A 16,471-nucleotide genomic window follows, 5' to 3' on the forward strand; every position below is an offset into this window, starting at 1 on the left:
CAACGTAAATTGCATATATGAACAATACAACCTAAAATACTTACAATTTGTGCTACATAAATAGTGTCAAATTAATCCCACATAAGCTCTTCTTTCAGGTAAAAGAATCAGTGTTTCATCATAATTATTGTTTTACTGGTTATTGTTTTACTGGTTATTGGTATAATAATTCCCACTCAGATTTCAATCTTCAATTGATCAATTGTCATCATTGAAAGTAAAAGTGACAGTTGTTTGGACATAAAGCATAGAAGGCAACCCAAGGGGCTAACCAACAACTGTCTAATTTTATGCTGTAATATTCGTCCATGTGAACAGTCTACTGAAACTTTACAAGAAGTCCCTCCTATTGTTTGTTGCAATTGACTTTGCTCTATAAGCAAAATCACAGTAAAACAAGTAAACAATAAACCATGAATGCTGCATGCTGCTGCAGCAAATGAGTCACCTAAGAGTTCTTACAGAAATACTAAATAAATATCCAATTACAAAATGCTTCACCACCATTTCCCTGGTTAAAAACACATTTTTACTCAATTTATTCATAGGATAAGATAATATGATGTGTCTGCCAAATAGGTCCTAGAGCGTTGCGACTGTTAAAACAATAATATACTAGAATAAGCTCATTAATGCAAACCTGTTAACCTGACGTGCTGTTATACAATATTATTTATATATATATATATAATATACGTGTATATATATACGTGTATATACATATATATATATATATATATACTGTCAGATTTGAGAAATTCAACAGTGCTGTGGTATTGTTTGTGGTATTGTTTGCTTTGGTAATAACAATAAACAAACAATGACAAATTTAGAATACTCATTTAAACACCTATTTGAACAAATTGAATAAAAGGTAAAGTTTTATAGAAATATAAATAGTTGTTAGCAGTTTAAAGATGTTGCTTGGTATGTATTTGTTTTACCCTTTATTCTTTCTTTCTGACGTACTTCACAGATTCCACATTTCTCAGTTAAATCTGGATTGGGTCCAGAATATGCAAAGGTGAAAACGTAAAGGTTGACTCAGGGGATTTGAAGGACACTTTTTCTGATCTCTAAGAGAAGCTCACCGGAGAAAGCTAGGACATTTCTGAGTGATTCACTAATGTCTTGTGGTGCCGTAGGCTAATGCTTGATCAGTACACTGTGGTAACCCTGTGGCTACTTATAGAAGCGGCTAGTGTGTATTTGTCTTGATGTAGTACAGAACAATGACCTCACCACACAATAACACATAGAGAAGTAAGGCCTATATTTCTGTAGCTAGTGCTTTGTCTTTTGTTTTTAAGACAAAGCAAATTTGTGTTTGCTTTTATTAATTGGTTAATATTTTTGCTTTTATTTGTCTCTCTTTCATACTCACTCTGTTATTACATACACCCATTTCTCTCCCTTCATCACTCTCTGTCTGTCTGTGTCTGTCATACAAACATATCAGTAAGGGTATAAACAGCCATGGCACAGCTCACATTGGCTTTCTGGGCAAAGGGAAAGGTTAATCTGTGAGGGTGATTTTAATAACTGTTGTGTGTTTTGCTTGAAAAATGACATCCCTTGGCTGTGCCCTGCAGATTAAGGGTGGCATAGAACAGTGGTTCCCAACCTAGGGTGGCACTAATAAAGAGTGCTTATGAAATCAAAAATTTAAAGATCCATGTCACCAAAGAACAATGTGGATGAAAATTTTTGAGGCAGCTGTGTGGCCCCCAGGTGGTAGATAAAGATAATGCTTCTTAAAAAAAAAAAAACCCTGTCAAAGACACAATCTGATTCACCATTACCCAGGTGGGTAAGACATCTCTGGTAGGCATGTCTGTGCTCTTTGTTCATCTACAATTAATGAGAGTGTTTTGAAACAGGCTACTCTGTCAACTAAAATGAACACCACTAATATTTGCTTTGACATATTAACAGTGATCGACACCTACTTTGAATCCAACAATCTATCTAATGAGAATATTGTGGCCTGCTGTGCTGATGGGGCAATCTTGATAATGAGGAAAAACAAGGGGTTTACTATCCATTTGCCAAGTCAATTGTTAGAACACCACCTGCCACACCCCTTCTGGGCACTGGAGGGAACCCTTGCCAGAATGTGGAGCACTTCCGGTTCATGCAGTTCACTTCCGGTTTGATGGACATCCTCACAACATGAAGTATTGCCAGTGTCTCATTCTGTGAACCAAGCCTTATTGATTTTTACTTTGATTTTCACCATGTATGACCTTGCCATTTTTCCCCACATTTCTTGCTCATTGGATTGTGATTTGGATTATTTTGCCCTGCTGATTGCTTATCTGTTTTTCTTGACTATTCTGCCTGTTTCGACCCTGCCTTTGCTCTTGTGTATTGGGCTGTTTGCTAGTAAATATGCTTACGGATTCACCACCTTCATGTTCTTTAACAAAATACCTTGCCACCCATGAATCCAGCAGATTTGTCACAGCTTCAGGTGACCACTGCACATCAGGGGAAACTCTGGCTACAAACGCGAAACAGCTCATTGTGCTTCAGGCCGCTCACCTGATGCAGGCCCTACAATCCGCACGTGACTTCCCTACCCAATGATCTGAATCAGCAAATATGGCAGAGGTGAATAATGGCTCTGCCAAACGATGAGACAGCTTCCTATGCCAGAGGGATCTGATTTTCTTCGCGCAAATCAGAGAGGGTGTTCGAATGTCCTGTGGGGAAGGGACATCTTAAAACAACTTCTGAGACTACATCAGGAGAAAGACAGCACAATGAATTATGCCATTAAATCATGGATACTGGCAACTCAAAGTCTGTGGAACAAGGTGGCACTAAGTGCAATCTTCTGGGAGGGTCTCAGATCCACGTTGCAATCAGAGATGACTTGTAAGGAGGACAAACCCTCTCTTAGTATATCACCACTGCCATCCACCTGGACAATTCACTACACAAACAGCACCCTTACCGTCCTACTCGTCACCTCTCCAGCCAGGATAGGAATTGCGGGAGCTCAGCTGGTGACCTGTCAGAATCCATGAAACTAAAGAAAGGCCAAAGTGTCCACTGAATAGCGCCTGCACCAGCAGCAGCTCTGTTACTACTGTAGGCAATCAGAACATGTCCTCCATGCCAACACCCTGAGCCCTCTCCCTAATACTTCTAGTCTTCTAGTTACAGTTCAGGTACACTATGCAAATATGGTCCATCATCTCTTAGCACTGATTGACTCGGGGACTGTCATGAACCTCATTCAACAATGCCTCGTGGAGGAACTTTTCCTACCCACTGTGCCATATGTCCTGCCCCTGAGGATCATGGGGGGTAGATGACCAACGCATAGGGAGCAGCTACATCACACACCAAATTGCTCCAATTATACTCCAGGTCTTTCCACTGCAAAGAGATCATGTTTTATGTTATATCTTCAGCCACCAATCACATCATTCTTGGATTTCCTTGGTTAAACACATGCATGACACACAATTTGTCCTGGAGAGATAAGGAACTCAAATTTAGTAGTCATTCTGTCAACAGCACTGTCTAAAGGCAAGACTCATTCTTTCATGCTCTGTAGAAACCCCCTAACCACTCTGCCATCATCCCCAGGAAAAATCACAACATAGCTGATGGTATTCAGCAAGGAGAAGGCTATTCCTGGTTTTATGTGATAAACCACCAAGGAGTAGAGATGGACTCAAACAAGGTTTGTGCAGTCACCGAGTGGCCTACTCCTCCAGCATAAAGCCCCCTCACAACTCTTACATGGGAAACGCTGTAGACTAACATGGATAGCAAGAAGCATTCAACTCAAGAAGCATTCAACTGACAGAGATTTACCACAGCACCTATACTCCACCACCCTAACCCTGACCTCCTGTCTGTGGTCTCCCTGTTAAGAAGTCCAGGATCCAATTGCAGAGGGAGGTGTTCAGGCCCAGCAGGGTCAGTTTTTCAGGAGCTGAGGAAGGATTGTCTTGAATGCTGAACAGCATTTGTATGTATGTGTCCCTTTTGTCCACATGGGTAAGGGCTAGATGGAAGGTGATGGCAATGGAATTGTCTGTGGTTTTTGTAAACAGAGCTATTTAAATTTAGATTGATATTGTAAATGTCTCTCTACCAAGTTTGCAAGTTTCAAAATGAAAATTATTGTGGATTGAAGTGACTCTCTCCAAGCTGCATGTCATCCAACAGTTCATACAGTTTCTAGGATACAGTCTATTAATTAAGACAGCTGTGAAATTTTCAATTTAAATGTGAATTAATCATACAGGTCTTATAAGCTTGAAAGTTATTTGAACATATATTTGACTATTTGCATTTTGGTTCTTTGCCCATATGTTAAATCAGAGAAATATTTACATTTTATTTTAAATTTTGATATGTTTAGGTAAATAATAGTTTAGCATGAAAAAGAAGGTGATTGATACCAGATGCTTTTACATTATGCATAAGGACATTATAGATCCCATTTGTCATAAGAGCAGTTTAGTTAGGTGGTCAGACTTTGTGAAAGTGAAAGAAACATCTTTCACTTTCACAAAGTCTGACCACCTAACTAAACTGCTCTACAAGAACATTATAAAAAGAGAGACCGAAATTAAGAGAGATGGAAGGAACAGACAGACAGAAGATAGACAGACAGAAGAAGAGATATGATGATCTCTGAAGTCATGATGTTAAGATGCAGTGCCTATATCTTTACCTTTCCTTGGATAAAAATCCCTCATGGTTTTCAGTGTATGTATATAACTTTAAATCCTATTCAACCTTGAACAAGCCAGTTCAAAAAAAAAAAAGCATGAATTTTTGCATTTGACAGTAGATTATTATTTGTGTTAAAGTTGCTAGGGAGCTGTCCTATAAGACCTGCTATTGCTGGTTACACTCTCATTCATTGTAAAGGAGATGCATATAGTGTTGACAAAAGAAAAAGAGGGCAAATGAGAAGTTATAAAGTGTGTTGTTATCCCTGCCCAAACCACTGGTAACTGCTTAGCTGGCATGGCTTTTATATTAAAATCTGTTGCATATGATTACGTGATTATCACATTAAGAACACTAAAAGATTAAAAATGAAAACATAAACACAACTTCTTGTTTCTTTATTCATAAAACATGAAATATTCAGGAAAAACATGAATGAATGTTTAAAATCCATAAGTCATTTCATACCCTGAAGCATACTGGCACAAGGACCATCATGCACTCACAGATGGAGAAAATCCTTAACATCATAATCTTGCTATGCATTTACAGCAGATCTTTCTGTCTAGCATATTCAGTATGGTTTTTGCTTAAGTTCATATTTCTTCCAATTGTACTTATTTAATTTGATTTCATATATGAAACCTCTGGTATATTTACTAATGAACATGATTTTTGTTGGAAAAAATATCTGCAGGTCTGCAAACAGATTGTTTTTTTTTTTTTGCCCTGAAAATAGATGTTTGCTTAATTTGACTGTATCAATCCAATGTTGTCTCATGCAGATATGTTAACTTGATCAAACATTCCATTGTTTTTACCCCAATATACATTTATCACTATTAATTTTTGATTACTTTATTATTGCATAATATTCTCTACCCAGTTCCCACTCACATTAATTTATACAATACTGAAAAGCGTTTAAGAAATGACTAGCTGCTTTCTACTTATTGTATACAGAGAAATAAATTTGTATTTTTATACCATGTCTTCTGTGTCTTCTTATATAACTGAGAAAATATGTTTTTCTTTTAGGTTTGTGTTTAGAATTTTTGGACACAGGTTTTACAGATTACACTTTGTCTGTAGAGGATGCATATTTTTTGGACAGTTTTTTGATATTGTTTCTCTTTGCATTCTTTTTGTATTGTCTACTGTTCTTGGTCTCACCAAATTCAGAATAATCATTGTGTCCAACGAGAGTCCTTGATCTTACTAATTGTATTCGGTCTTGTTCTGTTCTCCTCTTCTGGCTGATTTTATATCATCATCTTCATTGCCTGCTTGGCTGTCTGAAATCTCCTCTTCACTAAAGATGCCTAACTTTCTTTTCCTTCTTCATAGCTCTCTCTAGTGGCTTTTCTCTTGTCTGCCAATTTCAGCTCCTTCCTGTTGCCTCTATTGGTCTGTTCTTTCTGTTCCCACTTCTCTTGGCTGCTGACCCAGTAGTTCTTGCTCTCACTTAAATGTTTTGCCTGGAGATTCTCACATAGTTTCTTCAGGTCCTGCTTGACAATGGGTTTGAGCTTGAGTTCAAGATGTTCTGCCCTGAAGAAATCCTGTCTTGCTTTGTCTTTATCGCACAAGGCAGAATAGGCATGAGCACGTTGATAGATGGCTTTTATATTATCTTTAATAGGAACAGAGAGAGGAATAGACAAAGTAAAAGAGGGAGGGAGAACATTTTATTCACATTAAATAAATATTTCAGCCAAAATGTTCAACTCATTATATTGGGCTTTTTAATAATGCTTGAAACTTCCTGGAATAGAAGATAATTGATGAAACATAAAGGTAAGATGTTAGAGGTTGTTATTAATAACTAATAAATCGAATAATTAACTATTATTAAATAATTAACATTATAACCCTGGTTCTCTGAAAGTATCAGTGAGATATCTCAATATGTAACATGCCCCTTCACACTGTCCTTCTGAAGAATTATTGCATTAAAACAGACAGAATTGGATGTCACTTGTGCATCACAGAGGTGGGGCTTACATCTTCCTTATAATATTCAGCACTATGTCAGTAGTGTCAATATGTCACTGTCATAGACAGTGCAATTATGTGCAAATATGCCTCTTCCCCACTGTTCTAAAACCGGGTGTTCTGTTGAGATATGTCACTCATGCTATAAGAAACCAGATATTTTGACCCCTGAATTGACAGTCAAGCTCATTTTAGAACAGAATGCCCCAGTGACAGTTCAGTTCAGTTCCAGTAACAAGGTGGTTATGGTCAACTTGCCAGCATGGAAATATTCCTAATTCATTCATTTTGCTATTCTCCATGTGCTGTTAGCATGCAAGTTTAAAAGTTCCTTCTGGGAATAAGTTGAGACTGTGTTTTTATCACAATATCCATTGTTAAATGTGCTATACAAATAAAGTAAGAGGATAGAAAGAACATGAGCTAGCAAGTAGTGTGTGGGGATTCTTCTCTCCAATTTGGCAGAGTGTGAAATTCACCTCTGTGATTTTTTAGTAGTTGGGTATTGAGTTTGACCACCTCTTGGTATTCCCCAAGTTCAAACAGGCATTGGCTCAGGTTAAGGGTGAGTGGTAGACGCACTTTCTCCAGAGACTCCCAGTCCTCTCCTTTATAGTCTATCTCCTACATACAAACAGTTAGAGATAGTTAAATATTTTTGCAATATACTCTTACCTACCTTACCTACCATACTTACCTTGGTTTGAAGATAGTCTACATACTCCAGGGCATTTCTAAATTTAACCATGGCATCAGTGAAATTCTGCTTTTTAATGTAGAAACTCCCTTCATCCTGGAGCAGCATAATCAGTCGTAACAACTGCTGCCGATCCATGCCTGCAACTGGAGCAGCAGTTTGCTGATCGACTTTCGTCTCTTCGCATTTTGTCTCATGTTCCTGCTCCTCTTGGACCATTGGCTGAAAAAAATGCAAGTTTTCATCTTGCTTTGCTGCACATCCTTTTTTTTTTTTTTCTTGAGTCATCTTCTCATCGTCATCACTGATTTTCTTCTCAAATATGTTCCAGTATTTCTCTTTGTCCTCACAGTATTTTTCCTTTATTGTTTCTGAGAGAAGCTTCAGTTCTTTCTGAACTAGCCTAACCAGTGTCATGTCCAATTTGGCCACCATCAGGAAGTCCCGTTTAGCCTCCTTCTCACTCCAGACAGCAGCATAAGCTTTGGCTCGCTTATAGTAAGCCTTTACACTGTCTGTTAAGCAGAACAGAAATAAAGGCATGTACAGTAGATTTTAAACATATTTTAATCTTGCCCTATACCTCTTGACGTTTTTACAAAAGAAAAATGAATAGTCCAATTTTTATACTGTAATTATACTGCACTACACTTTTAGCCAGCATTGTGTGTGCACCATGGTTCCACAAATCACTGCTGCAGTTAAGCATTATAGATATGAGTCTGATAAGTCATAAAGTAATTATACCTCAGGGCCTATTCCTATATATGTCACTTTATCCCAACAAAGAGTACATACACGCAAACATTGTAATCTTTAAATTATGCTTTAATGTACTTAGGAGCCTAGTAAAGATCCTGCCAAGGAGTGCTAGTGTTTTTGTACCAAAGCTTTTATGCTTTTAGATTGAAGTCTTACCTTTATGCTTCTCAATAAGTTCTGTGGTATGCTCTATTACTTCATAGTATTCCTCAAGCTCTAGCATGCACTGGCAGTAATTGAGAACCAGAGGCATAATAAGATTGCTCAGTTTAATATAGTCCTCATCTCCTGGCATCTCCTGCAAAGAGCACCAAATATCTTCATCAGCAGTCACTAGGTTGAGATACGTCATGGAGGAGGGATATCCAAATTTATACGACCTCAACATTTTTCTCAAATCTCCTGCTAACCTGTGGTGGCTCATATTAGCTGGCATGACCTCAGTAACTGTCATAATATTTTTATTATTTTTTTATTGGTGCTGGCACATATTAAAAAGTAGAACATTGAAAGTGAATTGCAAAAATGAAATCACAAAGGTCAATAAATTAAATAGCACAAGCTTAATTTAGGTACTAATGATTTACATTATTGTAAACCATTGTAAATAAAAGTCATATTTAGAAAAATAAATCAGTGACAATCCAAACCTGGGACCAGGCACCAGACCTTAGAATAAAACTTAATTAGCACAAAATTAGATCACAATTTATAATCACAGCACCATTTATTTGAAGGAATGTTCACATCAACCATCAAAACAGTGGAAAAATTTAATCTCAGTGATTTTGTCTATGGCATGATTGTTGGTGCCAGAAAGGGTGGTTTGAGTATTTATATAACTGCTGATCTCCTGTGATTTTTGCAGTCTCCAGAGTTTACACAGAATGGTACTACAAAAAACATTCAGTGAGCAGCTGTTCTGCTGATAGCATCGCCTTTTTATGACAGATATCATGGAGACTGGTTCAAGCTGACAGTAAGGCTACAGAACCTCAGATAATTACTATGTAAAATTGTGGTGCGCAAAAAAGCATTTCAAAATATTTCACTTGAATCCTTAAGGCAGATTAATCCTTAAGGGAAAAGACCACAACAGAGTTCCTCTACTGTCACCCAAGAACATAAAGCTGAGGCTCTAGGGGGCACAGGCTCACCAAAACTGGACAGGTGAAGTCTGGAATAATGTAGCCTGGGCTGGTGTTTCTTGAAGTCAGAATTTGGTGCCAACACAAAGATCCAAATATGCCTTGTGTCAACAGTCCAGGCTTTTGGAGCTGGTGTAATAGTGCGGGGAATGTTTTCTATGCACACTGACTATCTGACTATTGCTGACCATATGGATCCTGTTATGGATACAGTTTAATCAGTGGCTAGTTCAGCATGATAATGCAAAGTGCTTTTATTACCAAAACTGATGCAGCTTTAAAAAAAAGAAAAAATTCTAAATTTTTTAAATTCTAAATTAAAACTCTAAATTCCTACAGTAATCTGTAGGCTTTCTGTTGAATCTAGTTGTTTCAGTAGAAGAAGCAATAATTGTCATATACTTTAATGGATATTCTGATGTCTGTAAGAACTTATAAGAACCTATAGTCTAATCTTTGTGTAGGAGCCACTAAAAAAATAACAGGATCCACTCAATGCAGCCACTATTGGTGATGGGATTTTTTTAGCTCACTGATAGAAGCTAGCTCAACTCAAAAATGGCTCACTGATTTTCTAAACAAAGTGTGACCAGTGATTGTTCTTTGCTTGAATGAAAATCTGAAATTGTATTATGAATCTTAATCTGTCTTATAATTAACAGAATAGCATTACTTTGCATTGCATTTTATAAACCTTTTAAATAATTGATGAATCAGCCAGACTGAAATTATCCCAGATCACCTCATTTTAAATGTGTCTTAGTCATGAAATAGGCTATGCTTTTCTCGGTCCCTACATATAAATAAGCATGCAATCAAGCTGGCTATCGTAACTGGCTTAGCTGTAACAGTCTTGGACTGTTATTAACCTCGGTATCTTGTTTAAAGATTGTGTAGTTAATATTCCTAAGTCAGCCAGTTCCAGTAGGTACTTAAACAAGTTGCATTTTGTCCAGAATGCAGAAGCCTGAGTCATTACAAGAACCAAAAGTTTAGACAATATCAATGCCATCATATCCACAATATGTGGGGACATTCTGGTGTATGTGTATTTGAAGCAGTTCAAAGGATTTGAAAGATATTCCTAAAATCCAACTTATATTCAATCAAGGATTAATTGTGGGTTAATTAAGGGTTAATTAAGAAAAGCAAACATTTATCTTGTCCATTGTGTGAGCTGAAAGATGATTAGTTATTCCTCCTCCATCATTAGAGTTAGTTTTAATTTCGCTAAGAAGTGTATTCTAATTTATAGCTCTCTGACAGAGAATATTTTAGCTATTGAGATGTGTATCCTGATGCAGACTAGTGTAGTGTCTTCTGGGGCATATCTGATTGCCTTAGGCAGAGTTAATAACCCTTCATCCTCAGAGCTGGGCAAATAGGTGACAGTGTGGTCGCTAAGCCAAAACTAATTCTAAAGCTGGAGCAACACTCAGCTCTGCTATGTTTGTGTTCATCAGTGGAGTAGCCACTGAGAAACCTGAAAAGGCTATGATTATAGAAGATTCTACCTTTAAGTATGTGAAATTAGAAAGGGTGCTGGACATAGCAGGTAATCTGGGTCCTTGGACATTGGTTCTCAAAGCTAGTTTTTCATGTAGGAGCTAATGGCATACGCCTTCGTCAGTCACAGGTTAATAAGAGTAAAGCTGAAGAAGTGTGTAAAGTAGTATAGGCAATATCCAATGTTTTAGTATGCTCTGGTCCCATCCCAATGTCGAATGGCGATGTATCTTACAGCAAGTTATGGTTGCTGAACTACTGATTGCCCAGTGGGTTTCAAAGATAATTGGCAGCATAATTTGCAGCATAGCACAGTCTCAGAACATAATAGTCTAGTTAATCAGCACCAATCTATAGCCAATGCCAGGGAGCAGACAAGCAGGCTAATCTAACCCTCTGCTAGCTGCAATGAGTCATCCTCCAAGGTTCACAATATTTAGACTGTATCTATTCCCTGAGCCAAATAAAAATGTAGAAACATTCAGAGGTAACTATTGTTAGCACTAGGTTGGATAACTGTAATGCCCTACTGTCTGGATGTACCAGTAGGAGCATAAACAAGCTCCACTTAGTCCAGAATGCAGCAACCAGAGTCCTAAATAGAACCAAAATTGATATGAACAAATCAATTTTATCTTATCCATTCTGTACTGGCTCCCAGTCAAATTTTGCATTGATTATAACATACTATTACTGAGCTATAAACAACTGAATGGTCTTGAAAGTGACCTTTTTTGTTTTTTATGATTTGTTGCACTGGATTGTTGGGATGCTGTCACCTTACAAGTCACTCAGTTTGCTGAATGTGGAATGATTGAATGCTTCATGTCCCAGCAAGCCCTCATGTTTGTCACCTTCTGCCTGCTCCCTATTGGCTATGCTGTCATAGCTAATCTTGCTGGAGTACCTGCCTGCAATTTGCACATAATGTACATCATCTTTACCCATTCCATGATTACAAGCATATTTTTTTTTACTTCTGTCTTTTCACTCTCTCTCCCTCTGTTGAGCTACATGCCACTCCTGAGTTCCCATTGTTCTGAGATCCCAGTGTTTTTTTTTCAGTACCTGCCTGCTCCCTCCTGATGCCCTACCTCTGGTTGGAGTCTCCTTGCTTGGTGGCGCACACTGCTGCTAGGGATGGATCCATGTGGACAGTCCGTGACCCTTTAAATTAGTGTTAAGCCTATAATGAACTCAGAGATTACACTGACCTATTTTTTTTTCAGGAGCTCTTGTTGGCACTTGACTATAAGCAGTTGTCAAAAGGACATTATTTACTGTCCTGTAATGCCACATGCATGGCATCCATATTTTTGCTAAGTTCCCAATGGGAATACCCAGTGTTGTAAGGTAATGGAGTACAAATACTTTGTTACTGTACTTAAGTAGAAATTTCACGTATCTGTACTTTACTTTCTTTTTCCATTCCGATTAAGCTGAAAGCTGCAAATACGGCAACCAAAAGCAGTGAAATTTCACTATTCTTATTACCAGAGTTGATAGCACAAACAAAATATTAATGCAAACAATCCATTCAATACTAAATAAAAATAACTTTTATTGATTTGGTCTTTGTCTTGTGAATATTATTGACTGCATTCATTGGACACACTGTTTGTAGAGAATGCACACATACGTGAACTGATTTGATTCAAGACTGGCATCATTACATCATGCATAACATTTTGGTGTCCACTTTTGCCATTAAATAATACCATAACTTTTGACTTCTTGTTTTAAATTCTCACTGAGGGCTAAACCCCTAAAGATGAAATCCTAGAACCGCCCCTGCTCTTATGCCTACCGAAAATCACTGAAATTTTACTTTTTACTTTTACTTCAAATACTTAAGTACATTAAATATCAGAAAATTACTTTTGATACTTAAGTACAGTATATATCTGATACTTTAAGACTTTTATTTGAGTAATATTCTAAAAGGTAACTTTCACATCTACCAAAGTCTTTTTCTAGTACGATACTTTCAAGTACTTTATACAACATGGTAATACCATCTATCATCTCATGTTCACATTACCCTTGACTGGATGGTGCGTAACAGCAGCACGGCCTCCTTGAATTTCTCCGATGCTTCACGGTAACATTTGTTCTTGACAAGTGTGTTGCCTTCATGGTGAAGGGTGGGCACAAGCTGCATCTTCTCATCTTTCTCCATGAGCCAAGACTCATGAAGGTAAGAGAATGGCTCACCTACCTTAGCATGAACAAACAGGGCAGAGGCAACAGACAATGGAGAAAAGAGAGAGAGTAGGGAGTAAATGAATAAACAATACGATTGTGCAAGGCTGGAAACAGCTTTTCTCCCCTGTGTTTTTCACATGATTGCCTAGTATTCTGCTTTGCTTGGCCTTGTATGTTTGTTTGTAATCCTACCGAGATTAGCTCCATGATGAAGATTAAAGGCTGTGGTTCTCTTAGCAGTTCATCGAGCTCAGGAAAGCCTGTGGAATGGTAGGTGAACACATTACCCACACCACACATGTGCTTCTGGCCTTCCAGTGGGTCTTTGCCCTGTGCAGCCAAACGTATCCCTTTGGCAACAATGGGATAGAGACCTGTGTGCTGTTCCAAAAAAAAAATAAAAATAAACAAAATTCTATATATGTATACATAGATATATACACTAGATGTCGCCTTGTATACGGCAGTACATTGGAACAAATGCGTCACTTGAGCCAACATCTTGGTACAGGGGACCCCCTCCTCTTAATGCATCAGCGTCAATGAAGGCAAAGACATAAAATCACCATAAATCGTCATGAATGCAATTTTCTAGTTTTTTTTTTTTTGGTTCGTTCCAACGGTCAGACATGTATTTATTATTAAGTCCAGAGAAAATTTAAGGTTGTGATATTAAGATAATCTACTTTTTCAAAATATAATGCATAGTGCTAGTAGGTGTAAGTTTATTAGTTACATTCTTCCACTTGAGTAAACTTCAAATGAACAATCACTACTTACCTTATAGCCTACTGCATGCAACACTGCTACAATGTGTGTGACTATACATGTTAATTAAAACATTTAAATTGTATTGGTTTATTAAATATGATACACAAAGCAATTTTCTAGGTGGAAGCAAATCACAAATTTGAGAGGAACATAATGTGAAAGTTAGATAGTTGACTTGCCAAAGACCGTTCAATCTTTTATTTATTCTTTTCCCGCAATACTTTTGCAACATTAAATAAGTATAGTCACATAAACCAAAAAAAACAACAAAGTTTGACTTTGAGGCTGAACTGCCAACCTAACTGGTGACATCCTTCCAGGACTGTCAGCTGAGTTAATTATTTTAAAAAAAAGTGTTTAGTATCCCTGCGACTTGTCCATGACTGATGTCTCTGGGACTTGGGAATCTACAAACAGATTCAGATTCTCTCACTCTCACTCATTTTCTACCGCTTATCCGAAGATTCAGATTCTGATTATTTTATTTAATGCCATGTGATCAATCAAAAGCTATTTTCATGGCAAAAATTCTATTCATATTATACATTATTTTTAATTAACAAGATAAAAAATTCCAAACCCTTTTCAGGCATAATGGCATTAAATATGTCCTTAAGTGAAGTAACTTGATAAAAGAGCATTCTGCTTGTGTTAAGTCCAGGACAATCTAATAAAATATGTTTGACAGATAAGGGACTCTTACAGAACATACATAAAGTTGGGTCTTCACCTTTAAGCAAAAAAAGCATGACCTTATTAAGAGCTTTGGAATCTACAAACATTGTCGGTATTCCTAACTGTCAAAAACTAATGGGTAACTAGCATGGATTAGCTGCGGTCATTAACCAAGGTCTAAAACAAACCAACGTAACCAGAAATATAATTTCCTAATATTCAATATCATAAAACACATTCTCACCTGTGAAATGTAATTCCTTGCTGTCTGGTTTTTATATTTCGTTCGTTTGAACATCCAAACGCAGCACAGAAGTCTGGCATCGTGCATGCATTTAAAGTACAAGAGCCCTGTACAAAGATGACGGCGGTTTTGACGCATTTTAGGACCCCAAGGCGACATCTATGCATAGATATCTATGATATGTATATATAGCGAGAGAGAGAAAACAAGCTATATCTAATAATCTAGCAAGCCCCAATTAAAATTGACACGTAGAAAGGCATGGCGAAATAATTAGCTTGCTCTAAGCTACTGCACTTACACTAGCATCACACCAAAACTCTGCCACCTCGCCAACCCTCATAGAGGTTAACAGCACCTCCCAGACTTCCATCTTGAACATTTTTCCCACAAAAATTTCTGTTGGCTGCTTATTTTTGCGACTGTCGTCAATAACTGTCCTTTCAAAATTGTCCAGTAGTGTCTTGAAATAGAACACCAGCTTTGAGGGAAAGGAAGAAAGGCAGAAATGGAAAAACAATAATTTAAGAGAGAAGATGGAACATGTTTTCAAGCCTTATATTCCACCCACACTCGTGGAATATAATAGTGTGAATCACTAAACAGAATCTGTGAGTTAATATTTTTGGTTTAGCAAAGCTTCTTCTGAAATTATTCAAATTAATGTGCTCTCCATTTAAGGCAGGGGTGTTGAGTCTGCAAAAGGGCTGGTGTGGGTGCAGGTTTACATTCCAACTGACAGAAGACACACCTGAAGTTATTGACTTATAAGTCAAAATCAGTTGATTAAACAGGTGGAGATCAGTTGCTTAATTAGAATTAAAATCTGCACCCATCTGGCCTTTTGCGGATAAGTTTTGACACCCCTGATTTAAAAGATGGAAACATCATACCCACATACGATGGGGCTTAGTGATAAATGAAGGAGATTGGTGTCATCTCCAAACATGAGTCCTCAAAAGAAAAAACTACATACACCGGCTAAGGACTAAGGTCTTTTTTTTAGTGTTTTTAACCAATACATAAAACCTAAGCAGCAAATAAATCATCCAATGAAATATATCTACAAGAGACTGAACAAGACAGCTGTAAAACAAAGACATCCAAGAGGTCTCAAGAAAAAAAGCATTTATTGTTCTTTAATAATCAAATAATCAAATAATCCTACCTTAGTACCATTTGGAAATTGAGGTAGATGTCCCTGCCCACCATGGAGAATAGTTTTTTTGACTCCAGGATGGATAAATAGATATGTTTTGTCCATTTTTAATATATTTTTCAATGCAATAGACCATGAAGCACTCAAAAAAGTGAAGAGAAAAGAAAAAAGTCTGAATAAGTAAGTGTATGTTCCTCTGTTATGTCCTCTGCACTCTCAGCTTGAAACAACAGGCTGCTTTCTGACAGAAGGCAGGATTAGCAAGTCAAGGATGGCCACTTTTATCTGTCTTAGATAATCCCCTAAGACTCAAGTGTAATCCCCAGGAACAAGTACAGGCTTGGGTAACAAAATAAACTAAGATACTAACTCAGAAAGCAGGAGTTTAATTTCCTTCCAGAAGTCAACAATTCTCCAAAGTCTATAAAACCTAAATGTGTTTACTTACTTTGAGATTTCAGATTAGCACAAAATGATCTACAAAATAGAAATAGCAGTTTTGGTTTATATGAACTATTGATATAATCACAGTAATTAGTTTTATAAATCTAGCATTTTCTCAGACATAATGTAAGGTTTAATTACAATATATGAAAATAAAACTTATA

At 37.2% G+C, this 16,471-nt stretch overlaps 2 protein-coding genes across 11 annotated transcripts in view; one reads left to right on the top strand and one right to left on the bottom strand.

The window, feature by feature from the left end:
* drp2 (dystrophin related protein 2) overlaps positions 1 to 5,687 on the top strand; it is a 148,012-nt gene extending 142,325 nt beyond the window's left edge. For all 8 annotated transcript variants that reach the window (XM_060884403.1, XM_060884405.1, XM_060884402.1 and 5 more), the window contains one exon: positions 977 to 5,687. The gene's annotated coding sequence lies outside the window, so the exon portion shown is untranslated. The remainder of the gene's footprint in view (positions 1 to 976) is intronic.
* Positions 5,089 to 16,287, bottom strand: LOC132855467 (aryl-hydrocarbon-interacting protein-like 1). Of its 3 annotated transcripts, XM_060884410.1 has the most exons (8): positions 15,873 to 16,287; positions 15,006 to 15,185; positions 13,207 to 13,395; positions 12,851 to 13,027; positions 8,312 to 8,453; positions 7,394 to 7,908; positions 7,176 to 7,320; positions 5,089 to 6,334 (listed from the first exon to the last, which is right to left on the bottom strand). In XM_060884410.1, exons 1-8 carry the CDS (start codon positions 15,966 to 15,968, stop codon positions 6,024 to 6,026), a joined length of 1,755 nt encoding a protein of 584 aa, XP_060740393.1. In that variant the 5' UTR covers positions 15,969 to 16,287; the 3' UTR covers positions 5,089 to 6,023. The 3 variants fall into 3 exon arrangements, with proteins under 3 accessions (XP_060740393.1, XP_060740395.1, XP_060740394.1); XM_060884412.1 differs by lacking the exon at positions 15,006 to 15,185; XM_060884411.1 differs by lacking the exon at positions 12,851 to 13,027.
* Between the last annotated feature and the right edge of the window lie 184 nt (positions 16,288 to 16,471).

This window comes from Tachysurus vachellii, chromosome 13 (assembly GCF_030014155.1).
Source record: "Tachysurus vachellii isolate PV-2020 chromosome 13, HZAU_Pvac_v1, whole genome shotgun sequence".
Classification (NCBI taxonomy): Eukaryota; Metazoa; Chordata; class Actinopteri; order Siluriformes; family Bagridae; genus Tachysurus; species Tachysurus vachellii.